The sequence below is a fragment of the Ochotona curzoniae genome, unplaced genomic scaffold (genome assembly GCF_017591425.1).
Source record: "Ochotona curzoniae isolate NIBS_2020 unplaced genomic scaffold, NIBS_Ocur_1.0 contig_605, whole genome shotgun sequence".
In the NCBI taxonomy this organism is placed as follows: domain Eukaryota; kingdom Metazoa; phylum Chordata; class Mammalia; order Lagomorpha; family Ochotonidae; genus Ochotona; species Ochotona curzoniae.
The window spans coordinates 1,597,224-1,621,287 of NW_024466491.1; the positions used below are offsets into that span (position 1 = coordinate 1,597,224).

A 24,064-nucleotide genomic window follows, 5' to 3' on the forward strand; every position below is an offset into this window, starting at 1 on the left:
CCGAGCTCCGTGACCTTGGACGCGTCCTTCGCGCCCCTGGAGCCGCGTGCCCTTGGGCCCTCCCGGCCCCGCCGCCGCCGCCGCCGCACGGGGGGCGCGGGGTGCGAGCAGAGGCGGGGCGCCCGCCCCCGAGGCTCCGCCCCCCGCCGCGCCCCGCCCCCGCGCCCCTCCCTCGGGCTCGGGCCGGCGGCGGCGGCGGCCGCTGCGCTCCGCACTGCCCGGCGCCGCCTCGCCATGGACGCGCGCGGGGGCGGCGGGCGGCCCGGGGACAGCCCGGGCGCGACCCCCGCGCCGGGGCCGCCACCGCCGCCCGCGCCCACCCAGCAGCAGCAGCCGCCGCCGCCGCCGCCCGCGCCGCCCCCGGGCCCCGCGCCCCCAGCGCAACCCGCCCGGCCCGAGCCCGCGGGCCCCGAGGCGGCGGACGAGGGCGGCCCGCCGCGCGCCCGGCTCCGTAGCCGCGACAGCTCGTGCGGTCGGCCGAGCACCCCCGGAGCCACCAGCGCGGCCAAGGGCAGCCCGAACGGCGAGTGCGGGCGCGGCGAGCCGCAGTGCAGCCCCGCGGGGCCCGAGGGCCCGGCGCGCGGCCCCAAGGTGTCGTTCTCGTGCCGCGGGGCGGCCTCGGGGCCCGCGGCGGGGTCGGGGCCGGCGGACGAAACGGGCAGCGAGGAGGCGGGCCCGACCGCGGAGCCGCGCGGCAGCCAGGCCAGCTTCATGCAGCGCCAGTTCGGCGCGCTCCTGCAGCCGGGCGTCAACAAGTTCTCGCTGCGGATGTTCGGCAGCCAGAAGGCGGTGGAGCGCGAGCAGGAGCGCGTCAAGTCGGCGGGGGCCTGGATCATTCACCCGTACAGCGACTTCAGGTGAGCGCGCGGGCCGCGCGGGTGACCTCGGGCGGTGGAGCGCAGGGACGCGTGAGGCTCCGCCCTGCCCCGGGCGCGGGGGAGACGGGAAGGGCGGCCGCGAAGGGCGCGCCGCGAGCCCGGCCGACAGTGGGTTAAGCGGAGGTGGGCGTGGAGCTACCGACGCGCGCGGGGCGGCGGTGCAGGCCGAGCGTGTGTGGACGGGGAGCGTGGCCTCCCGTGCGCCCGGCCGTGCCGTGGCCCGGAGCGCACGCCGGGGCGCACGGGGCTTCAGCACCGCGGACAGCGCCCGGCCCGTTCCGCTCTTCCCCTGGGTCTCTCGGTCAGCAGCGGCCGCGGGTCCACGGGGACACCCCTGTCCCTTGGTAGACAGGCCCAGAGGCACCCGAGGCCGGGTCAGGCTCGGCGGAAGCCTCTCCAGGAGCAGCTCTCTGCTGGCCCAGTTTGGGGTGTTTCTGGATGGGGGCACTGAGTGGGCATGGGCCTCCTGCTCTTTGCTGAACCCCAGCTGGCCAGAGGGGCCCACGGAGGACACGTGGTTGTGAACAGGAGCTTCTGGCCTCCTCCGGTCCCCAGGGGCACAGTCAGGGACACAGTGAGGCTGGGCACTAGCAGGTGCCTTCCCAAGGCTCCCTCCTTGTGGCAAGTGGGGGCACCTTTGCTTGTGGCTGGCAGGAAGGTGGGGCTCCACCTGCTGTGGGAGCCCCTGAGGACTCCCCAGGCAGGTGACCACTTTGGGCCACCCCTCATAGCGTCCTGCAGGGTTTCCACTAAGCGTCCTGGGTCTCTCCCAGCCCGGTGTGGTCCAAGACAGAGGCAGAACTGCACTCTGGGCACCCCTGGCCACGTCCAGGGTCACCCGAGGCAGCCACGTGCGCAGCTGTGTGCATGAGGGCAGGCTCACACTCCAGCCGCAGGATGAGTCCTGTTTATCTACAGACATCTTCAAGTTCCCACGTGTCCGGGTGCCTGTGTGTGTATTTGTGTGTTTCTGTGCGTGTCTGTATGTCTCTATCTGTCAGCTGTGTGGGTGTGTCTGTGTGTGTCCATGTGTCTGTGTGTGTCTCTGAGTGTGTGTCCATGTGTCCGTGTGTCTGTGTGTGTGTGTGTCTGTGTTGGCTGTGTGCGTGCTGCCCAGGTCCTGGCCACGTCTTCCTCACTGTGCCATGCCATGGGCCCCGCGTCTGCAGGCCCGCAGACCTGCACCTGCCGGGACCAGCAGGACCCCTGTTTGCAGAGCTTGGCCTGGGGGGCGGCACCAGGAAGCTCCAGCCTGGAGCCCCGACAGCTGGTGGGTCCTGCCTCCTCCGTGGGCCTTGCCCAACCCCCACCATGTCCCCTCAAGTCACGTGAGCTCGTGGAGTCACTGTGCCTTCACTGGTTCCAGCAGCCCCTCAGTGGCCACACCCCACCCCTCGCGCTGGGCAAGCCGGGGCTGCCTCATGGCTACGGGGGCCTTACAATTGGGATGCACTGAGGCAGGCTCTGCCCTGAGCAGACGGCTCACCATCCTCGGGGTGGCCGTGACCCTGGGTCTCTGTGCTCAGCCCCACCCTGGTCCGCATCTGAGAACCGGGCTGTGGGGACTTGGTGCCCTAATCCCAGACACCTGCTGTAGAGCCGGCTTGCTCAAGCCTAATCCCACAGGCTCACCACCTCTAATCCTGCCGGTCATTTATCCTGTCCGCTGGGGGCTGTCTGCAGCAGCTGACCCCGGGGGCCGAGGCGCTGGGGTGTGTTCACCTCCCTGCAGGGGACAGGGCTTTGGTTTTCCCACCGCCCCTGAAGCCCACGCACCTGAGAGCTCCTGGGGTTGGGGGCTGCGCAGGCCAAGGGCACAGCCTGGCCTCAGTCCGGGCTCTGACCCCCCTCCCCCCGGCCCCGCCTGGTTGTTGCCGCCTGCGGCAGGGCTGGGTCCCGGCCAAGCTTTGGCGCTGGCCTCGAATGCCTGCCTGGCTGTAAATGGCTCTTTAATGTTTTTTTTCTCTTCCTTTTGGATGACTTCCTGGGGATCCGTTCCCCGAAGTGGAACGCCTGGCTGGGGTTCCCCGAGGGTGCAGGTTGCCGGCTGACCCGGTGCCTCGGCCAGAGCCCAGTCCTGGCTAAAGGATGTACCTTGGCCACAGGCAGCAGAAACTAGGCCCAGGACAGACCCCAGGCTGCTGGTGGGAGCCTGGACCAGCGCCCCGATCCTGGTCTCAGGATGGGCACCCCAGGCCTGGGATCACTGCCTGGGCAGGGCCTGGAAGGGGGTACATCCTGCCATGGAAGTCTAGTGTGGCCCAGTGGTTGCATGGGCGGCCAGTGGTTGTGGATTCATGACAGGAAACTGACCAGCTCTGCCCACATCCTGGAGACGTGGCCACTGCTGTGACTACACGGGGAGACCCCAGGGGATGGCCATAGACAGAGGTGGTGTAAAGACACCCCTGGTGCTGGCGGGCCGGGGACCTGTGCCCCCATCCTGAGGCTACCAGGGAGCTGAGGGGCAGCCAAGGCCATGGGGTAGCAACCTGCCCGCTCAGGGATCTGGGGCGCGGGTGGCCTGGCTGGGACAGGAAGAAGAAGGTATGCATATGATGGAGGTGCAGGCACTGCCTTGCCCCAGGAGCTCACGCTACCAGCGGCTCCCATGGACCCAGATGTGCCTCGTGCTAGTGGTGGCCACAGCTGGCATGCGGAGTGCCAGGGCCGTGGAGGCTGGGAGGCCTCCTCAACGCCAAGCAGTCGGCCTGCAGCCGGGCTGGGCCAGCTGTGAGCAAGCTGGGTCTGTGGGCTGCAAGTCGTGTGGGTCTCGCTGGGCCTCACTCTGTCGGCGGCAGTTTTGCCGTCTCCCCCGTGGGGTTGGAACCCTGGAATTCGGCTCACTATGGTTTACACACCTCAACCACTGCTTTGCACTTCTTAAGATCTGCTGGTTCACTCCCCAAGGAGCCAGAAGCTCCCATGGGCCTGGCAGGGATCCAGGTCTACAGTGGTGCCCTTGCGGCTGCCCCCTGGGCTGGGGGACCTTGGGAGATGCCTTCCGGGGTAGCGTGCAGGCTGGGGGCTGGTTTCTCCGCCTGTCATGCCCTGTGGTGAAGTGGCAGGCCTGCCGCGGTGGCTGCTGGGTGGTGAGGAGTGTGTCGACAGGGCTGCTGTCCTGGGCGGGTGTCCTGTTTCGATGGACCAGCTGGTCCAGTTTTTTGGGCCCCCAAGTGTTCCCCCCTGGGGGGGCTGTCAGCTACGTGACCCCAGCCTGCCATCTGCCAAGTGGGCGGCAGGTGGTGTCCAGCAGCTGACCTTGGAGCTTTGTCTGCCTCCACGTCCCTGCAGTGGAAGCTGCCCGTCCCATCGTGTGTCCCTGTGCTTGGCGCTGTGGACACCAGACCTTGCTTGGGGTCTCCGCCTGCCTGGGCCTCACTCTCCTTCCTGGGCCAGCACCTTCTGCCTGGCTCCCACTCCCCCCACACTTCCTGAGCGCTGCCTAGATGGGGTGGGTAGGCCTTGGCCCTGGGCGAGCTTAGAGCAGTGGGTGGGTGGCTGCCCTTGTCCCTGGGTGGGCACAGGGTGGTGTGTGGGTGGCCGCCCTTGTTCCTGGGTGGGCAGGGCAGTGGGTGGGTGGGCAGGGCAGTGGGTGGGTGGCCGTCCTTGTCCCCGGGTGGGCGCAGGGCGGTGGGTAGATGGCCGCCCTTGTCCCTGGGTGGGCGCAGGGCGGTGGGTGGGTGCCCGTCCTTGTCCCAGGTGGGCGCAGGGCGGTGGGTGGGTGGGTGCCCGCCCTTGTCCCCGGGCGGGCGCAGGGCAGTGGGTGGGTGGGTGGGTGGGCAGGGCAGTGGGTGGGTGCCGTCCTTGTCCCCGGGTGGGCGCAGGGCGGTGGGTGGGTGCCCGTCCTTGTCCCAGGTGGGCGCAGGGCGGTGGGTGGGTGCCCGTCCTTGTCCCCGGGTAGGCGCGGGGTGATGAGGGTGGGTCCCGGGCAGGCACTCGGTGCCCACCCCTGTGGCACCCCGTCCCCGCAGGTTCTACTGGGACTTCACCATGCTGCTCTTCATGGTGGGCAACCTCATCATCATCCCGGTGGGCATCACCTTCTTCAAGGACGAGACCACGGCGCCCTGGATCGTGTTCAACGTGGTCTCGGACACCTTCTTCCTGCTGGACCTGGCGCTCAACTTCCGCACGGGCATCGTGGTGGAGGACAATACGGAGATCATCCTGGACCCGGAGAAGATCAAGCGCAAGTACCTGCGCACGTGGTTCGTGGTGGACTTCGTGTCCTCCATCCCCGTCGACTACATCTTCCTCATCGTGGAGAAGGGCATCGACTCCGAGGTCTACAAGACGGCGCGCGCGCTGCGCATCGTGCGCTTCACCAAGATCCTCAGCCTGCTGCGCCTGCTGCGCCTGTCGCGGCTCATCCGCTACATCCACCAGTGGGAGGAGGTGGGCGGGGCCGGGGGCGGGGCCAGGGAGGGCGGGGCCGAGCGGCTCATCCGCTGCATCCACCAGTGGGAGGAGGTGGGCGCGGCCAAGCGGCTCATCCGCTACATCCACCAGTGGGAGGAGGTGGGCGGGGCCAGGGGAGGGCGGGGCCGAGCGGCTCATCCGCTGCATCCACCAGTGGGAGGAGGTGGGCGGGGCCGGGGAGGGCGGGGCCGAGCGGCTCATCCGCTGCATCCACCAGTGGGAGGAGGTGGGCGGGGCCAGGGGAGGGCGGGGCCGAGCGGCTCATCCGCTACATCCACCAGTGGGAGGAGGTGGGCGGGGCCGGGGAGGGCGGGGCCGAGGCTCATCCGCTGCATCCACCAGTGGGAGGAGGTGGGCGGGGCCAAGTGGCTCATCCGCTACATCCACCAGTGGGAGGAGGTGGGGGCGGGCCCGTGGTAGGAGGGGCGGGGCTTGGGAAAGTTTAGGGCGGGGCGGGGCCTGGATGGGGTGGAGCCAGGGAGAGGAGAGGGCGTGGCCTGGGTCAGTGAGAGGTGGTGAAGGGGGTGGGATCAAGTGAAGGCGGGCCCGGAGTGGGCGGGACTGCTGGTGGGCGTGGCCAGGGAGGGGCTCTAGCTGTGGGGGGGATCTGGAGTTTCCCGTGAGGTGGAAGGTCAGGGCCAGCGTGGACAGTGTGGGGAGGTGTGAGGTGACGCCGAGGGGTCCTGCTGAGGGGCGGGGGCTCGCAGGGGCCACACGGGGGCCTCATAGGGGCCGGGGGCCACACGGGGGCCGGGGTGGGGGCCTCGACGTCCCCCCCCCCCTGGCTGACCGGCTCCTGACCCCCCAGATCTTCCACATGACCTACGACCTGGCGAGCGCGGTGATGCGCATTTGTAACCTCATCAGCATGATGCTGCTGCTGTGCCACTGGGACGGCTGCCTGCAGTTCCTGGTGCCCATGCTGCAGGACTTCCCGCACGACTGCTGGGTGTCCATCAACAAGATGGTGGTGAGCCCCGGCCCCGGCCAGGCGTCCCCAGGCCATGCACCCTGCCCAGCTTCAGCTGTTCCTGTCACACACAGGGACACTTCCGGGGTTTCTTGGAAACAGCATTTACAGCTAAACTAGGGCTTGGCAGCTTGAGCCTCCACCTGCAGGCCACCATCCCACCTGGGCAAGGAGTCCAGTGGCTTCACTCTTTTTTTTTTTTAAGATTTATTTTTACTGGAAAGGCAGCTATCCAGAGAGGAGAGACAGAAATCTTCCATCTGCTGGCTCACTTCTCAAATGGTGGAGTGGCCAGAGCTGAACCGATCCGAAGCCAGGAGCCAGGAGCTTCGGGTCTCCCACATGGCTGCAGGGTCCCAAGGGTTCCACTGCTGACCCAGCTCCCTGCCAAGGCCTGGGGGGGCCCTGCACCCACGTGTGTGACCTGGATGAGCTCCTGGCCCCCGCCTGGCCTGGCTGCCTGTTGTAGATGTTTGGGATGGAGATAGGTGAGTTATTTTGGTGCAAATAAAGGTTTTTTTGACTTGAAAGGCAGAGCCAGAGGCCCTTCCACTTGCCGGTTCACCCCCAAGCGGCTGGGCCAGGAGTTCTGTCAGGGCCTCCCGCAGGGCGCAGTTACACAGGGCAGCTACCTGTCCCTGCAGGGATGGAGGGCACTGCCCGGCCGCTGGACTCACCTTTGGTTCCAAGGGTTTCCGGTACCTGGCGGGCATGGGGCTGGCCCCCAGGGAGCCTATCTCAACCCAGAGCGTGGGGACTGTGGGGCTGGGGCATGGGTAGTGCAGGAGGCCAGTGAGGACCCCAGGGTGGGACTTGAGCCTTCTGGCTCGGGGTCCAGATCAGTGCCCCGGCGGGCCTGTCCCCACCATCCTCAGGCCTTCCCCTCTGAGCCACTCTGCTAGGGCTCCAACCCCGGGATGCAGCTCGCCCAAGGAGGGACGGGGGAGCTCCTGGGGCCCACGCACCCACCACCCACCCTCCCTGACCCTGCAGAACCACTCGTGGAGCGAGCTCTACTCCTTCGCACTATTCAAGGCCATGAGTCACATGTTGTGCATTGGCTACGGCCGGCAGGCCCCCGAGAGCATGACGGACATCTGGTTGACCATGCTCAGTATGATCGTGGGTGCCACCTGCTACGCCATGTTCATCGGCCACGCCACCGCCCTCATCCAGTCCCTGGACTCCTCGAGGCGCCAGTACCAGGAGAAGGTGGGGGACCCCCCCTGAGGGCACGGAGAGCGTGGTGTCTGTTCCTGCCTTGCTTTCCCCTCTGAGCCCAAGGCTCACTGTCCCTGGAGGCCGCCCCGGCTGCCCTGCTCTGGCTGCCCTGCCGCCTGGCGCTGGCCTGAGGCCAAGCCCTCCCCCTCCCCCTGGCAGCGCAGCTGGGCCTGGCAGGGTCAGCCGGGTCAGCTGGGCCCCGTGCCAGGCACCCCGGTGTCCGGAAGCTACCAGCCTCACACCCAAACAGGAGCTGGTGCTGCCACCCACCCGCCATCACGTGTCCCGCTGAGCTCAGGGCAGCTGTGGCCGGAAACGGGGGCATCCTGGGACGGCAGGGCCTGGCACCCACCCCAGGGTGCGGGCGGCCCCGAGCCGCACTGACAAGCCCCTCTCTCCCCCCCGGCCCGCACAGTACAAGCAGGTGGAGCAATACATGTCCTTCCACAAGCTGCCGGCTGACTTCCGGCAGCGGATCCATGACTACTACGAACACCGCTACCAGGGCAAGATGTTTGACGAGGACAGCATCCTGGGCGAGCTGAGCGGGCCGCTGCGGGAGGTGAGGCCCCTGGTGCTGCTCGGGCCCCCAAGTCCCCGGCAGCTCGGCGTCAGGCCTCTCGCAGGGTATGCCCAGGACCCTCGGCCACACCTGTTCCCTGCAGGGAACCCCAGCCTCCCCCCCCCCCGTGGACGTGGGTGTGGACGCAAGCCAGCAGGCCCCACCACTGCATGAGTGGGCCACACTCGGTGCTCAGCACCCACTGTGACACAGCAGGCAGTGATGTGTGTACCCGCAGCCCGGTTTGCGATATACAGCAGGCACTCCGCCCATGCATACGCTCAGCCTGCGTGTCCTGTGTGTGGCACAGCTCAGCCCGCGTGACTGTGTCTGGCTGTCCACCATTTCCTCCTGTCCTTCTGGGAACCCTGTAGCTGGCCTCCCACCTGCACCCCTTGCCCTGCCGGGTCAGCACCCACCTGCACCCCTTGCCCTGCCAGGTCAGCACCCACCTGCACCCCTTGCCCCGCCCACAGGAGATTGTCAACTTCAACTGCCGCAAGCTCGTGGCCTCCATGCCACTGTTTGCCAACGCTGACCCCAACTTTGTGACGGCCATGCTGACCAAGCTCAAGTTCGAGGTCTTCCAGCCCGGGGACTACATCATCCGGGAGGGCACCATCGGCAAGAAGATGTACTTCATCCAGCACGGCGTCGTGAGCGTGCTCGCCAAGGGCAACAAGGAGATGAAGCTATCAGACGGCTCCTACTTCGGGGGTGAGCGGGGGCTCCCGTGGACTGGCAGAGGGAGCGGGGGGGGGGGCCACGCGGGGCTGTGCTGGCCTCCCGTGGGGTGGCAGGGTGAGCAGGGGCTGTGCAGGGCTGGGCTGGACTCCCATACGGTGGTGGGGTGCAGGGCTGGGCCAGGGTCCCACGGGGTGGTGGGGTGCAGGGCTGGGCCAGGGTCCCACGGGGTGGTGGGTGCAGGGCTGGGCCAGGGTCCCACGGGGTGGTGGGTGCAGGGCTGGGCCAGGGTCCCATGGGGTGGTGGGGTACAGGACTGGGCTGGGGCCTAGGGACATGCTCAGGTTTGGGGGGCTGTTTTCTGGTGGCTCAGCTCACCCCCCCGGCCCACAGAGATCTGCCTGCTGACCCGGGGCCGGCGCACAGCCAGCGTGCGGGCCGACACCTACTGCCGCCTATACTCGCTCAGCGTGGACCACTTCAATGAGGTGCTGGAGGAGTACCCCATGATGCGGCGGGCCTTCGAGACCGTGGCCATCGACCGCCTGGACCGCATCGGTGAGCTGGGAGCAGGGCTGGACCGGGACTGGACCGGGACCAGGACCAGGGTGGAGGCAGGGCTGGCGATACCCCAGGAGCTAGAGGGCAGGGCTGGAGACCCTGGGGTGCTCCTTGCTGGCTAGTGTTTCCTGCACCGCAACACACAGAACAGGGCCTGCTGCTACACACACACACACCACACCACCTCCACCACGCCGGCCTGCTCACACACACCCCCAGGTCCGCCCTCCCCTCCACACCTGCCCCAGCCTGGCTCCCCTCTCTCTCACACACACATGCACCCCAGGTTCTTGCCAGCTCCCCTGTCTCACACACACATGCACCCCAGGCCCTGCTGGCTCCCCCATCTCACACACACATGCACCCCAGGTCCCTGCCAGCTCCCCCATCTCACACACACATGCACCCCAGGTCCCTGCCAGCTCCCCCCCCCTCTCTTACACACACACCTGCACCCCAGGTCCCTGCTGGCTCCCCCGTCTCACACACACATGCACCCCAGGTCCCTGCCAGCTCCCCCGTCTCTCTCACACACACACGCACCCCAGGTCCCTGCCAGCTCCCCTCTCTCTCACACACACATGCACCCCAGGTCCCTGCTGGCTCCCCTCTCTCACACACACACACGCACCCCAGGTCCCTGCCAGCTCCCCCATCTCTCTCACACACACACACACACACATGCACCCCAGGTCCCTGCCAGCTCCCCTCTCTCTCTCACACACACACACACATGCACCCCAGGTCCCTGCCAGCTCCCCTCTCTCTCTCTCTCACACACACACACACACATGCACCCCAGGTCCCTGCCAGCTCCCCTCTCTCTCACACACACACGCACCCCAGGTCCCTGCCAGCTCCCCCGTCTGACACACACACGCACCCCAGGTCCCTGCCGGCCCCTCCCTCAGCTCACGCTGCCGTCCCCCCACCCCTAGGCAAGAAGAACTCGATGCTCTTGCACAAGGTGCAGCACGACCTCCACTCGGGCGTGTTCAACAACCAGGAGAACGCCATCATCCAGGAGATCGTCAAGTACGACCGCGAGATGGCGCAGCGCGCCGAGCTGGCCCAGCGCGGCCTCTTCCCGCCGCCGCCGCCGCCGCAGGTCACGTCGGCCATCGCCACGCTGCAGCAGGCCGTGGCCATGAGCTTCTGCCCGCAGGTGGCGCGGCCGCTCGTGGGCCCCTTGGCGCTGGCCTCCCCGCGCCTCGCGCCCCCGCCGCCCGCCGCCAGCCCCCCGGGCGCCCCGCGGACCAGCTCCCCGGCCGCTCCCCGCGCCGCCGGCCCCGCGCTGCCCGCACGCCGCCTCAGCCGCGCCTCTCGCCCTCTCTCGGCCTCGCAGCCCTCGCTGCCCCACGGCGCGCCCGGGCCTCCCGTGGCCGAGGCGGCGCGCGCGGCCAGCAGCTCCACGCCGCGCCTGGGCCCCGCGCCTTCCACGCGCGCCGTCACCGCCGCGCCCAGCCCGGAGCGCAGGGACTCGGCCTCGCCCGGGGGCGGCCTCGAACCCCTGGACTCCGCCGCCGCCGCCGCCGCGCGCTCGCGCCTCTCGTCCAACTTGTGACCCCACGCCCCCCTCCCCAGCCGCCGTCGCCGTCGCCGTCGCCGTCGGGGCGCCGCCGTCCACACCAAAGCCATCCGCGCCCGCCGCCCGTCCTCCCGCCCAGCCGCCCAGCCGCCCCCCCAAGCCATAGAGGAGAGCCGGAAGGGCGCGCCGGGCCGCCCCCCCAACCCCGCGCCCGTCGCCCTTCACCTCGGTGCCTAGTGTCCCCCCTACCCCCTGTCGCCGCCGGGCCCCAGGGAGGACCGGGAGGGCCGCCCGCAGCGCGCTCACGCAATAACCCGCCCGGCTCCCGTGGGGCGCGACCCGCGGGGCCTCCTCCCCCGGGGGGCTGGGGTGGCCCCGCGGCGGGCTGACTGTCAGAGGGGCCGAGGCCGCAGCAGCAGCCCCCCCGCCCCATCGCCCCACACCTCCATTCCGCGCAATAAACCACACCACTGGCGCCGGGGCTGCGTGTCCGCGGGCGGCCGCCCTTTATTCCTCGCTCAGCTGAAGAAATAGGTGGATTCTTTCACCTGCTCCAGGTCGAAGGCGCCTGCGGAGGGAGCCGGGCTGAGGCCGGGGGTGCAAGGATGCGGGGAGCCGGAGCCAAGGTGGGGGTGCCCGGGGAGGGGAAGTCCAACTGGGGCCAGGGGTGCAAGGATGCAAGGAGCTGAGCTGAGATCTGGCCAAGGGTGCACAGCAGGGGGAGCCTGGCTGGGGCTGGGCTGGGCTGGGGGCGCACGGCTGGGGCCCCAGCACCCACTCCTCACCTGTCTCGGGTACAGCCCGCAGTGTCTCCAGCAACCTTGTGTGGTGGATGTGCTGTGAGAGCTTCTGTCCCCTGTGCCGGGACAGGGAGGACACGGTGGGGCCGGGCAGCGCTGACCCCCGGGGCTGGCACGGGGAAGACACACGGGGGGGTGCTCCCCAGACAGACGGACAGCCGGGCCGGGGTGCCTCACCTTGGCGGGCTGGCGCAGAAGCGCTGTACGAGGAAACGGGACAGGTCCTGCAGGATGGGCTGCTGATGCAGCTGCACAAACTGCTCCCGGCACACCTGGGGGGCGGCGGGTGGTCAGCAGCAGGCCCCGGGGACCCCGCCTGCTGGCGCCGCGTGGGCACGGGCCGAGGGCATACCTGGTTCATGACCGGGACGTCGGCCGCGTGGGTCCAGAAGCAGTCGTGGACGGACACGAAGGTCAGGCCCTTCCTGAGACGGGTGGGGGGGAGGGTGGCTGTAGGGGTGCAGGGGGAGGGAGCCGGGGAAGCAGGGGAGGGGGCGCGACGCACCTGTAACAGTGCAGGGCGGTCAGCATCATGTGGCTCGAGTCCAGCGAGTGGATGAAGTTGGGCGGGAACCCGTTTCTCTGCTTCAGCACGTTGGGCTTCCTGTGGGGGACGGCGGTGAGCGGGGAGGGCGGTCCACGGGGTCCACGGCCACCGCCCCGGCAGCCCCGTCCCCACTCACTGGCTGCTGTCCCAGCTGCTGTGGCAGGTCAAGTTCTGGATGCCACCTCTGACCTGCAAGGGCGGCCGGGTGGTGGTGAGTGAGCCTGGGCAGGCACCCATGGGGGCCAACCCGAGCCCGGGGGGGTGTCACTCCAAGTACCACGGGTCGGGGGGGCAGGCCCCGAGCCCTGCGGGGTCACCCCGGCCTCACACCTGCAGTTTGGAGTCTCGGTGGTAGGGCTGGATGACAGGGATGCCCAGGGGCGTGACCCACTCCACAGCTGAGCCAGCGTGCGAGATGAGGCGGGCACTCTCGGTGAGCCAGTGCTGTGGGGGGAGAAGGGTGGCTAGCCCTGGGGTGGGGGGCGGTCCAGGGAGTGGGGAAAGGGAGTGGCTGGTTGAGTGGGGGTCGGGGCGCACAGGGACACACACCTGGATGGCCCGGGTCCCCGAGAACATCTCCTGGAGGCTGTGGAACACCTGGCGTACCAAATAGTGGGAGGCTTCCCACACCAGCTCCTGGGGGGTGGGGGTGCAGGCTGAGGTTGGGGGTCCCCGTGTGCGGATGGGGGGCGCAGGTCGGGCATGGGGGATCCGGGGTCGGGGGGTGGGGTCCCCAAGGCGCAGGCACCTGCGGGAAGTCCTGCAGCTCCCGGAGCCGCTTCTCGATCTGCAGCCGGCCGCCGTAGCGCGTGACGCCGTACACCACCGTCATCACGGTCTGCTTCACCACCTTGCGGCTCACGAAGCCGTCCAACGCCTGGGCCACCCGCACGCCCTGCTCCGCGTCCTGTCTGCGGAACACCTCCACCTGGCAGCAGGGGCGGGCAACCGCTCAGTGTGTGTGGGGAGGGTGCCGCCCGCCCCCCGTCCTTGGTGCATGGCAGCGATGCAGGGTTGGCCCTCTCTCTCACCTGCGCAGCCACGCCGCTGTAAACGTCCTGCGGCAGCTCGGAGGGCAACAGGTTCACAGAGGCGGCGCCCACGCTGTCGCGGCCCAATGCGGCATAGTGTTGCAGGCCATTGCAGGAGCCATCCTGGGGGCAGGAGGGGCAGAGGCCCAGGCCCATGAATGGTCTCCTGGGGATAAGAGGGGCCCAGGCCTAGACGCACACAGCCTCCTGGGTCCCCCCCAGGTGGGCCTGTCCGCTCACCTGGTGCACTGGGAAGTGGGAGATGTAGGTAGCGGGGTCCGGGGCCCTCACCGCGCGCGCCACCTCCATGCAGCAGGCCAGGGTCTGCCATGGCTCATCCGCGTCCATCCACCACTTGCGGCCCTGCGGGGAGTGGCTCTGGGTGAACTCGGACTGGGCGGAGCTGAGGGGGCCAGGCGGGGTGGGCTGAGTCCTACCGTCATGGGCTGGTCGGCTGAGTCCAGGATGTCATCCAGGATCTGGTTGGCGAAGGCCAGACGGGCCTGCAGGGACTCGCGCTTCTTGAGTCCCGTGAGGTTGACCAGGTGGATCTTGAGCCAGTCGAGCCCGTGGGGGCCGAGCGGGCGGCCATCGGCAAACTCCAGCAGGGCGCGGGCCAGGTCGCTGCCCAGGTGGTTGAAGTGGGGCGGGCAAGGGTAGGTGCGACCACGGAAGTCCATGTTGTGGGGCAGCCAGAAGACGCGGTGCCGCAGGTGCTGGGCCAGCGAGAGGCGGTACAGGGCGTCGGCGCGCAGGCTGCGCATCTCCCGGGCCGCCTTGAGGCACCGCGCCAGCTCCCGCCGCAGTTCCGCCTTGCGGGCCGGTGGGGCACCACGGGGCAGACGGCCTTCGGGGGGCCTGGGAGCCTCGCAGGGCGGCGGGGGCACGCCCAGGCGGGGGCAGCCCTTGGCCTGGAAGAGCTGCAGCACCAGGTCCAGCACGCGGCCGTTGACGCGCCAGGCGCAGTTGCCCAGCTGGGTAAGGGCGTCCAGGGCTCCGTGCAGCTGGGCGGGTGGGCAACGCTCTAGGAGGCGCTGGTGTTGCGTGGTGCCCTCCACCGCCCGCATCAGCTTGGTAGGCGTCAGCAGGAAGGCGCCAGCATGCGGTGAGGTCCAAGGCAGCGGGGGACACAGCATGGGCACCTCGGCAGCCTCGAAGGTCAGCGTGGGCTCCGCCGCCGTCGCCAGCAGCTGCGTGAAGGCCGGGTGCGGCTTCAGGATGCCGATCTGGGGTGCAGGTAGTGGTGGTGGGTGAGGACCGGCCGCCAGGCAGCAGTGCCCACTGAGCCTGGGGTGCCCCCCCGCCCCCGCCGCCTGCCCACCTGGCGAAAGCTGCGGAATGAATACACGTGGTACAGCACCGGGACGAGTCTACAGGCGCCCTGTGGCACGGCCAGGCTGCGGGGCATCTGGGCGGCCTGCACCAGCACCTCGGCCAGCTGCCTGCCCAGCTGCAGTAGCACCACAGGCGGCCAGGGCTGCTCAGGCGGCGGCGCAGGGCCACCCAGCATCTCCCAGTACTCTCGGGGCAGGCAGGGCTGCGCCACCTGCGAGGCGAGGAGGGCAGTGAGACGGCAGCAGGGCTGAGGGGGAGGGGCACCCCGCCGGCCGAGGCTCACCTGGGTGTCGGAGGCCAGCAGGTGCAGGTACTGCAGGTACTGCTGTTGGAGCTGCCGCACCTGGCCGCTCAGCTGTTTCCTGTGCACCACGTGCCGGTTGAAGACCCGCAGGCCCAGGTTGTAAGCCAGGGAGATGAGGGACTCCCCCTGGGCTGGCACCGCCTGCAGAGTCTGGGAGAGGTGTGGTGAGCCTGGGGCACAGCAAGGAATGGCCTTGGGTCCCCCACCCACGGGCCCATGCCCACCCACCCACTCACCTACGGGCCCATGCCCAGCCCCCTGCCCACCTGCATCAGCAGCTGTACCAACTCGCCCTCACTGAGCAGGCACAGGTAGGGGTAGAGTGAAGGGTGGCCCTTGTGGGCCTCACGGGCCAGCCTGGCCTTGGTTTCCTGCAGGCCCCGGTGCAGGTCCGCCTCCCACTGGTCACGTAGGGTCTTCAAGGTCTGACGCTGCAGGGCACGGGCCTGGTCAGCACCACACTGGCCCCGCCTGCCTCCTGGGCTGTCCCAGGGCCCTGGGGGCTGAGGTCTTACCGCGTGCAGGGTCTCCTGGGTGGGCAGTGGGGCCTTCTCCACGGATGTGACGTGGACAACGCTGCCCAGCTCCAAGCGCAACTGCTGCTGGAACAGACTCTGCAGGGCCTCCAGGGACAGGGGCAGCTTGGGGTAGGACGCGGGGCTGTCCTGTGGGCAGCAGGGGCAGTGAGGGACGCAGGCTGCCACCTGCCCAGCCCCTCAAGAGTGAGGCAGCAGCGGGAAGCTTCTCTGGAGTTAATTAACTGATAGTGAACTTTAAACATCAAGTAAAGCACTGGGGCGAAGCCACACGTCGGGTGTGCAGAGCTAAGTACAGAGGGGCTCGGCATGGGAGACACCCACGCAGGGCCCAGGAGGACAGGGGGACAGACCTGGGACCCCAAGACAGCAACACGCAGGGCCCAGGAGGACAGGGGGACAGACCTGGGACCCCAAGACAGCAACACGCAGGGCCCAGGAGGGCACAGGGGGACAGACCTGGGACCCCAAGACAGCAACACGCAGAGCCCAGGAGGACAGGGGGACAGACCTGGGACCCCAAGACAGCAACACGCAGGGCCCAGGAGGACAGGGGGACAGACCTGGGACCCCAAGACAGCAACACGCAGGGCCCAGGAGGACAGGGGGACAGACCTGGGACCTCAAGACAGCAACACGCAGGGCCCAGGAGGGCACAGGGGGACAGACCTGGGACCCCAAGACAGCAACACGCAGGGCCCAGGAGGGCACAGGGGGACAGACCTGGGACCCCAAGACAGCAACACGCAGAGCCCAGGAGGACAGGGGAACAGACCTGGGACCCCAAGACAGCAACACGCAGAGCCCAGGAGGACAGGGGGACAGACCTGGGACCCCAAGACAGCAACACGCAGGGCCCAGGAGGACAGGGGGACAGACCTGGGACCCCAAGACAGCAACACGCAGAGCCCAGGAGGACAGGGGGACAGACCTGGGACCCCAAGACAGCAACACGCAGGGCCCAGGAGGACAGGGGGACAGACCTGGGACCCCAAGACAGCAACACGCAGGGCCCAGGAGGACAGGGGGACAGACCTGGGACCCCAAGACAGCAACACGCAGGGCCCAGGAGGACAGGGGGACAGACCTGGGACCTCAAGACAGCCATACACAGCGTCCAGGAGGGCACAGGGGGCGGACACACAGTGTAGGCTGAGTTAGGGGCATGGCAGGCTCAGCACAGGGCCAGGGTTGCCTGCAGCCTGGCTCACCTTGGCATACACCCCCTGGAGCAGCGTCGAGGTGTTGAGCTGGGGCGGGGGCGGGGGCGGTGGGCTGAAGGTGGGCTCAACCTTGACCACGGCCTTCAGCAGCGCAGCCCGCTCCTCCTCCGACAGGGTTATGGCCGTGAAGAGCTGCGAGAGCTGCAGACCATCCTGGCGCAGCTGCCGCAAGCACCTGCAACCGGGCACGAGGCGGGTTGCTCAGCACGCACCACAGCACGGGCCCACCCCCCGGAGGGGCGACAGCAGGGCACTTCGGCACCCCCACAGCCCCGCTCCTACCTCCGGATGGTACCAGCGTCCTGGTCTCGCCGCCCCATGCACTGCAGGGCGGCCGCGTAGGACTGCAGGTCGGGAGCGAGGCCAGCGTCCTTCAACATCCAGAACACATAGAGCAGCTCCTTGAAGGAGCCCTGGGGAGACGGCGTGGGGAGGTAGTGAGAGGCACCGCCCAGCCCTCATCCCTCACCCCGCACAGGACAGGAAGAACGCAGACCCTGCGGGGTTTCTACAGGCTGCTGGACTGACCCGGGGCCCAACTTGTCACCCCTGCCCAAGACGGCCTCCCTTGAGCCTGCCGGCACCTGTGTCACCACAGGGTGGTCGTCAGCGGGGACACGACGTCCCCTAACAGGGCACCTGGGGCCTGCAAAGCCAAAGAACTACGCTGGTCCTTGGGGCAGAATGACATCCACGAGGGCGGAGGGACCGTGCCCGTGGACACAGCGAGGCCGTCGCTGGGGGTACACTGAGGCTGTCCTGTGTCCCCGGGCCATCCCCAGGGACATAATGAGCCCATTTCTGGGCACACAGCAAGGCCGTCCCCAGGGACTACAGGCCCTGGACCCCCACTCCCACTCGGTGCCCACCTTGCGGGCCCAGCCCAGCAGGACGGTGTTGTACATGGGCAGCGTGAGCAGCTGCTGCCTGCGGGGCTTGCTGTGGTAGCTGACCAGCACGTGGTGGGCCAGGGGCAGCTGCTCGGCGACCACACAGCACTGGAGGAATGACAGTAGCCTCTGCTGATGGCCCGACACGTAGGGCGTCCGCGTCGGCTCGCGGTCCAGCTTCTGGGGCGCCGCCCGCAGTGCCTGGGCTAGTGGCTCCTCCCAGGGGCTCTCAGGGGGTCCCCGCGGCCCTCGCGGCAGGCGGCTGGCCAGCTGCGGGCTCAGCAGCCGCGGCTCCACGCGCAGCTGTCGGGGTTGCAGCTCCTGGGCCCGCTGCTGGGCCTGCACCTGCAGCTTCACCTCCAGCCGCTGCCGGCGCTTCTGCAGTGTCTGCTTCTCCTGGTCCAGCTTGCTGGCCCAGCGGCTGCAGGAGCCCGGCCGCGCCTGGGCCTCCCCGGACAACGGGAGCCGGGCCACCTCCACCGGCTTCACCATCACCTCCGACACAGTCTCTGCTTGGAGCTGTCGCACTCGAGCCTCCAGCACTGCGGGCAGGGGTCGTCATCAGCTCTGGCCGCCCCCTCAGCCCAGGCCTGCCTCTCAGCACCCCTGGACCAGGTCCACCCCCTCAGCTAGCCATCCCACTGCACCCCTGGGGACTCCGGGCCAGGCCTGACCCCCTCAGCACCCCGGGGGACTTCTGGCTAGCTCACCTTCCAGCAGCTGTGCGTGGCCCCAGTCCTTCCGCCCATCCTGCTCCTGAGGACTGGCCGAAGAGCTGCGCCTCTTGGAGCCCCAGGTGCCTGGGGTCCCTGCAGAGGACATGGGTGAGGTTGGGGGGCCCAGGTCCCCCAAACACATAGGGTTACAGGACAAGGCAAGTCTGCGGGTCGGTGTAACTGGCCTCATCGTGACCCTCCTCAGCCTACACACCTCATCCCACATACCACCCACCTCCTGAGTCCGCAGACCCCCACCTGCTGGCCCCGCAGACCCCCTGACCCCGCAGACCCCACCCCCTGAGTCTGCAGACCCCCTGACCCCGCAGACCACACAGACCCCCTGAGTCTGCAGACTCCACAGACCCCCGGCCCCGCAGACCCACCTCCCGGCCCCGCAGACCACACAGACCCCCGGCCCCGCAGACCACACAGACCCCCTGTCCCCGCAGATCACACAGACCCCCTGGCCCCGCAGATCACACAGACCCCCTGGCCCCGCAGATCACACAGACCCCCGGCCCCGCAGACCACACAGACCCCCTGTCCCCGCAGATCACACAGACCCCCTGGCCCCGCAGATCACACAGACCCCCTGGCCCCGCAGATCACACAGACCCCCGGCCCCGCAGACCCCACCTCCCGGCCCCGCCGTACCTTCCTGCACTCGCAGCCCGGGCCGGCCCCGCACCTCCTCGGCCCGCAGCGCCCGCCTCAGCCCCGCCGCGCCGCGGCCCCAGCGCAGCGCCGACATGCCGCCCGCCCGCCGCCCGGCGCACGCGCACCGCCCGCCTCAGGCCGAGTTCCGCGGCGGACGGCGGCTGCGAAGGGACGCACCGGCCATGAATGCGGCGCCGGTACTACAAGGCCCAGGAAGCAGCGTGGCCCTGGGACGCCAGAGCATGCGCCGATGGAGCCCTCTGATTGGCTGCTCCCCCAGCTCCCTGGCAACCAGGCTGCGTCTCCCCCGCCCTCGGGCGGACCCCAAGAGGGCAGCGTCTGTGCCGCCCTCCCGATCCAAGGACAACACTGGCATGGAAACTCGAGAAAGGTTGATGTGTATACTCAGGTTTGTCTTCAGATCGTACAAATCTCCCGCTTTTACTAAAAAAAAAAAAAAAAATGGTTTGTCTTTGAAAAGCAAAGTTGCAGGGAGGGACTCGAGATCCGCTGGTGGGCTCCAGGGTGGGCCAGGAGCTCGGTCGGGGTCTCCCACATGGCTCCAGGGACCCGCGGCCCTAAGCTGTCGTCGGCTGCGTTCCCAGGCCATTGGCCCGGGGCTGCATGGGCACGAGCGGCCCTGGTGGGACGTGCTGTCCTGCCTCTCCCGTAGGGGTCCTCGCCGGAGTCACGGGCAGCCCCGTGGGCAGTCGAGCTGGAGCTGGGGAGGCCTGGCCGACCTCAGCAGGTGCAGAGGCCCTGGGGCCAGTCTCTCTGGATGCCCACGGGGTCCCACAGGGTGAGGGCCAGCTGGGCACTCCGGAAGGGCTGGGCTCCTAGGCATGGATGGCACATTCCAGACGCAGCTGCCCACGCAGGCCAGGGCCAGTGATGCCAGTGGCCAGGAATGCTTCCAGCTCACACCCCCAGGCAAGGAACCTGCCTTGGGGTGCTGTGACCTCAACCATGAATCACTCTGGGGTCACCTCCCTGGCCCCTCGGGCTGCCAGCCATCCCACCTAGCCACACATCTGCCGGATGAAACCGGCCCCTCGTGTCCGCGCCTGTGACTGGCACTGGGACACCCAGTTGGGCAGCCCTGGCCGTGTCCAGCCTGTAGTGTCCAATGGCCTCCCGAGTCTGGGTGAACGCTCCATGACCCCCTCCCCACGGCCTGTCATGGCACAGGTGCTGTGGCGCTCCAGGAACACCCCACGGAGGGTCCCTTCCTTCTGTCCACATCAAGGCTCCTGAAGCACTCAGGGCTCCCGGACAGCTCTCCCCACCGCAGTCAGACTTGCCTACGGGACAGCCGCAGGGATGGGCGACGACTTAACTCCCTCCCATTCCAGTCTAGAGACACATCAGCCACCGCCCAGCCGCCGCTGCCCCCAAGGAATGCCACCTGAACACCTGAGGCAGAGCCCTTGTGCTGCCAGGCACCGTGCCACACCACACTGCACCCCAACGTAAGCCAGCCACACTATGCCATACACAACACACAGCATAACATATAACACCATGCCTCAACACACACCATAGCACATCATGCCATGCTGTCCGCCAAGGTCCCCAGCAGGCCCAGTGAGTGCCAGGCCTGGGGGCTGAATGCGTGGGCTGCTCCTCTCTCAGCCCAGGGCGTTGTTTCCCAGGGAGCTGGGCAGCCCCACTCCTCGGAGCACACCCAAGGAAAGCCCCCTGGACACCCGTGTTCCCAACATCCAGCACAGATGGACACAAGCTACATGGTCCGTACCCGGGGGAGGTGAGGAAGCCAAAGAGACACGGACGCGGGGGGCGCCTCGGAGAGCGGGGGAGCAGGGCTGGCTGCTCGGGGAAGGGTCCTTCTCGGAGTGGAGACTCCTGTGCGGTACTGAATTGTGTGACTGGCAAGCCGCTGTCCACGCTGCACTCCGCAGCTGGCCGTGTGTGCGTGGAGGACCTGGCGGCGCATCAGCCTCAGCAGCGTGGCAGGTGCACCCCCGGCTCTGGGGTCTGGGTCAGGGGGCGTCCCCACCTGCGCCCTTTTCTGAGACCTCCCGGGACGGTCCCTGCTGGACCCTACGGCCCCGCCCCGCCAGGCAAACAAACTTGCGCCCAGGCGACTGGGGCGCGCCCCGGCCGGCCCCGCCTCGCCGCCCCCGATTGGAGGCGCCCGGACCGCCCTGGCCACCGCCCCGCCCCGGGCGCCCAGGCTCGGGCGGCGCAGCGCGGGGCGGCAGAGAGCGCGCGGCGAGCGCGGTGCGCGCGCGGCCATGCGCCGCAGCCTGTGGCTGGCTGTGGTCTGGCTGCTCTGGCTGCAGGTACTCGGCGCCACAGGAGCCCCGAGCGCATCCCGGCGGCCACGCAGCTACCCACACCTGGAAGGCGACGTGCGCTGGCGGCGCCTCTTCTCGTCCACACACTTTTTCTTGCGCGTGGACCACCAAGGCCGCGTGCAGGGTACCCGCTGGCACCATGGACAGGAAAGTGAGTGCGCGCGTGGGGCACCGGTGGGGGGCAGGGATGGAACCTAACTTCCTCAGCTCCCCAGCTCGCAACCTGGCTGAAGGTAGGGAGGCGGAGGGGACCCCAAGAGTGGGGGGTCTCTCAGACAGGACAGAAGGGGGCTCCAACTGCGTCCCCCTCTGCACGCTGGCTTCGCACCCTGGCCTCCGCCCTGGATGTCCCTGGGCAGTCCCAGATGGGGAAACTCGAGGCACGTCGAGGGGGACGCGACTGCCGGCGCGCTCAGCATCCACGTTGCGCGCCGGGCAGGTATCCCGTCTCGGGGGGACATGGGGGGTCGGGGCGACATTGGCGGCCGTGGGGGTAGGCTGGGCCAAGTCACGGCCATCAGTCACGGCCATCAGGGCCGATAATCAGCGGCCGCCCCAGCTGCTTTCATCTGGGCTCCCTAGGCCCTCATTACGCTGCACGCGACGGAGGCAGCGACCTGGACTGGACGGGCCGGTCCCTCTGCGAGGGCATGGCCAGGCGCGGTGGCCTGGGGCTGGGGGAGAGGCCTGGTGCAAGCAGGTGACCTGGGATAGTGGCGGCTTCTCGCCAGCCTCGGTTTCCCCATCTGATTGCCGCGCCGGCAATCGGCGTGAGTTCGGGGACAGCACTAGGGAGAGGAAGGATCCAGGGAGACCACCCGTGGGTTCCAGGGAAGAGTGCGCGGACAGTGGACCCCAAGATAACCCCGCCAAGGCTGGACAGGAAGCAGGCTCCACGCAGACATCGCCAGGGTCCCCGCCCCCCCAGCTCCGCCCTGGCGCCAGCCCACCCCCCGCAGGGCCAGTGGGCTGCTGCCGCCCAGGTGACCCCAGCGCCGCCGACCTGCCGGGCTGGCCCCTCCGCGAGGGTGTCCTCGGGTGCTCCCTCCGGGGGGTGCAGCGGCCGAGACCTGCAGGAGAAAAAGGGGTACGTGACTGACAACCGAACCCTGCCTCCCAGGTGTGGTGGAGATGCGCTCCGTCCGTGTGGGTGTCGTGGTCATCAAGGCCGTGCATTCAGGGTTCTACGTGGCCATGAGCCCCCAGGGCCGGCTCTATGGGTCGGTGAGTGAGGAGGGACCAGAGGACCAGGCATGGAGTGGGGTCCCACGTGGGAGATTGGAGCTCCGAGCATGGAGTGGGGTCCCACGTGGGGGATTGGGGCTCCGGGCATGGAGTGGGGTCCCACGTGGGAGATTGGGGTTCCGAGCATGGAGTGGGGTCCCACGTGGGGGATTGGGGTTCCGAGCATGGAGTGGGGTCCCACGTGGGGGATTGGGGCTCCGGGCATGGAGTGGGGTCCCACGTGGGAGACTGGGGTTCCGAGCATGGAGTGGGGTCCCACGTGGGAGACTGGGGTTCTGGGTATGGAGTGGGGTCCCACGTGGGAGACTGGGGTTCCGAGCATGGAGTGGGGTCCCACGTGGGAGACTGGGGTTCCGGGTATGGAGTGGGGTCCCACGTGGGAGACTGGGGTTCCGGGTATGGAGTGGGGTCCCACGTGGGGGATTGGGGTTCCGGGTATGGGGTGGGGGTCCCACGTGGGAGATTGGGGTTCCGGGTATGGAGTGGGACCTCACATGGGGATTGGGAAAGGGGGCGGGGCCACACATGTGGGATTGGGAAAGGGGGCAGCGCCCCAGGTGGGGGATGGGGCTCCCGGCAGGGGGTAGGACCCCATGTGGGGGGGGCGGGGCCTCGCGCAGCAGGGGGCATATGGGATGGGGTTAGATGGGTAGGGCGGGGCCCCAAGTGGGGGATGGGGGATTGGGCTCCATGGGGGGCGGGGTTACAGGAGCAGGGCAGGGCCTGGCGCAGCTGGGCGGGGCTTAACGCGCGCCCTGTTCCCCATTTTTTGCAGCGGTTCTACACGGTGGACTGCAGGTTCCGGGAACGCATCGAGGAGAACGGCTACAACACGTACGCCTCGCTCCGCTGGCGCTACCATGGCCGGCCCATGTTCCTGGCTCTAGACGGCCGCGGTGCCCCTCGACGAGGACCCCGCACGCGGAGACGCCACCTGTCCACCCACTTCTTGCCCGTGCTGGTCTCCTGAGGCCCCTCCGGCCTCCACCAGCCACGAGCCAGGCCCATCCCGGGCCCAGTGCGGCACTGAGGGCACCCCGAGAGGCACAGGGCCAGCTCCAAGGACACACACCCTGCGCTGGAGGGGACCCTGCCGCCTGCCCCGCTCGGGGTCCTGGAGCGCCCCTGCCGCGTGGTGCCCGCTCCCGGCATGGCACCTGGCACACAGCCTGCGCCAACAGGACCCTACATGCAGGCCGGCGGCTGTGCAGCCCTAAAACCAAAGACAGGGACAGGGGCACACATCAGGACGCCACTGCCTGCCCCGCCTGGGAGACCCGCACGCAGTCCCCCCGTCGTGGCCTCTCGCTCACTCTTCCTTTTAATGAATAAATACCTGTACTTGCTGAGATTGGCACCCGCTGGGCGCAGCGTGGTCAGGGTCAGCCGGGGCCACAGTGCCAGGCCAGCCGATGGCATGGTACTCACTCACTGGGTCCCCTGCGGGAGGGTGGATGCACGTGGCTCCAGGGCAGCTTTCCACACGCCCAGGGCGCTGGTTTCCAGGCCCTTGCCGCATCCTGGCATGCCTGCTGGGGGGGGGGGGGCCTGGCCTTGCCTGTCGGAGGACCAGGCAGAGTGTGCCAGGTACCCGGCTCCCAGCTGTGCTGTCCACCCCTCTGGCTCTGCATCC

At 68.8% G+C, this 24,064-nt stretch overlaps 3 protein-coding genes across 4 annotated transcripts; 2 read left to right on the forward strand and 1 right to left on the reverse strand.

Moving 5' to 3' along the window:
* Positions 1-219: 219 nt before the first annotated feature.
* Positions 220-10,862, forward strand: HCN2 (hyperpolarization activated cyclic nucleotide gated potassium and sodium channel 2). Its single transcript, XM_040990294.1, has 8 exons — positions 220-857; positions 4,853-5,276; positions 6,109-6,270; positions 7,264-7,482; positions 7,907-8,053; positions 8,530-8,770; positions 9,131-9,295; positions 10,237-10,862. Exons 1-8 carry the CDS (start codon positions 235-237, stop codon positions 10,860-10,862), a joined length of 2,607 nt encoding a protein of 868 aa, XP_040846228.1. The 5' UTR covers positions 220-234.
* A 450-nt stretch (positions 10,863-11,312) lies between these two features.
* POLRMT (RNA polymerase mitochondrial) lies at positions 11,313-18,962 on the reverse strand. 2 transcript variants are annotated; one of them, XM_040990448.1, is made up of 21 exons: positions 18,866-18,962; positions 18,203-18,301; positions 17,472-18,034; positions 16,885-17,015; positions 16,591-16,777; positions 15,359-15,508; positions 15,110-15,274; positions 14,823-14,993; positions 14,526-14,750; positions 13,642-14,430; positions 13,445-13,567; positions 13,205-13,327; positions 12,922-13,101; positions 12,723-12,809; positions 12,504-12,617; positions 12,310-12,362; positions 12,132-12,230; positions 11,979-12,051; positions 11,804-11,898; positions 11,612-11,682; positions 11,313-11,394 (listed from the first exon to the last, which is right to left on the reverse strand). In XM_040990448.1, exons 1-21 carry the CDS (start codon positions 18,960-18,962, stop codon positions 11,345-11,347), a joined length of 3,645 nt encoding a protein of 1,214 aa, XP_040846382.1. In that variant the 3' UTR covers positions 11,313-11,344. The 2 variants fall into 2 exon arrangements, with proteins under 2 accessions (XP_040846382.1, XP_040846383.1); XM_040990449.1 differs by having other exon boundaries at positions 11,345-11,394; positions 11,612-11,646; positions 18,203-18,275; positions 18,834-18,962.
* A 2,161-nt stretch (positions 18,963-21,123) lies between these two features.
* FGF22 (fibroblast growth factor 22) lies at positions 21,124-23,401 on the forward strand. The gene is made up of 3 exons (XM_040990296.1): positions 21,124-21,337; positions 22,307-22,410; positions 23,207-23,401. The coding sequence occupies exons 1-3, from the start codon at positions 21,124-21,126 to the stop codon at positions 23,399-23,401; spliced, it is 513 nt and encodes a 170-aa protein (XP_040846230.1).
* The last annotated feature ends 663 nt before the right edge of the window (positions 23,402-24,064 follow it).

Coding starts and splice junctions, on each gene's coding strand:
- HCN2 (XM_040990294.1), top strand. CDS start 235: ATGGACGCGCGCGGGGGCGGCGGGCGGCCCGGGGACAGCCCGGGCGCG. Junction 5,277..6,108: donor ACATCCACCAGTGGGAGGAG/GTGGGCGGGGCC, acceptor CTGACCCCCCAG/ATCTTCCACATGACCTACGA. Junction 9,296..10,236: donor CGACCGCCTGGACCGCATCG/GTGAGCTGGGAG, acceptor CCCCACCCCTAG/GCAAGAAGAACTCGATGCTC.
- POLRMT (XM_040990448.1), bottom strand. CDS start 18,962: ATGTCGGCGCTGCGCTGGGGCCGCGGCGCGGCGGGGCTGAGGCGGGCG. Junction 16,778..16,884: donor GACGCTGGTACCATCCGGAG/GTAGGAGCGGGG, acceptor GCCCGGTTGCAG/GTGCTTGCGGCAGCTGCGCC. Junction 13,102..13,204: donor ACAGCGGCGTGGCTGCGCAG/GTGAGAGAGAGG, acceptor CCCTGCTGCCAG/GTGGAGGTGTTCCGCAGACA.
- FGF22 (XM_040990296.1), top strand. CDS start 21,124: ATGCGCCGCAGCCTGTGGCTGGCTGTGGTCTGGCTGCTCTGGCTGCAG. Junction 21,338..22,306: donor CTGGCACCATGGACAGGAAA/GTGAGTGCGCGC, acceptor CCTGCCTCCCAG/GTGTGGTGGAGATGCGCTCC. Junction 22,411..23,206: donor AGGGCCGGCTCTATGGGTCG/GTGAGTGAGGAG, acceptor CATTTTTTGCAG/CGGTTCTACACGGTGGACTG.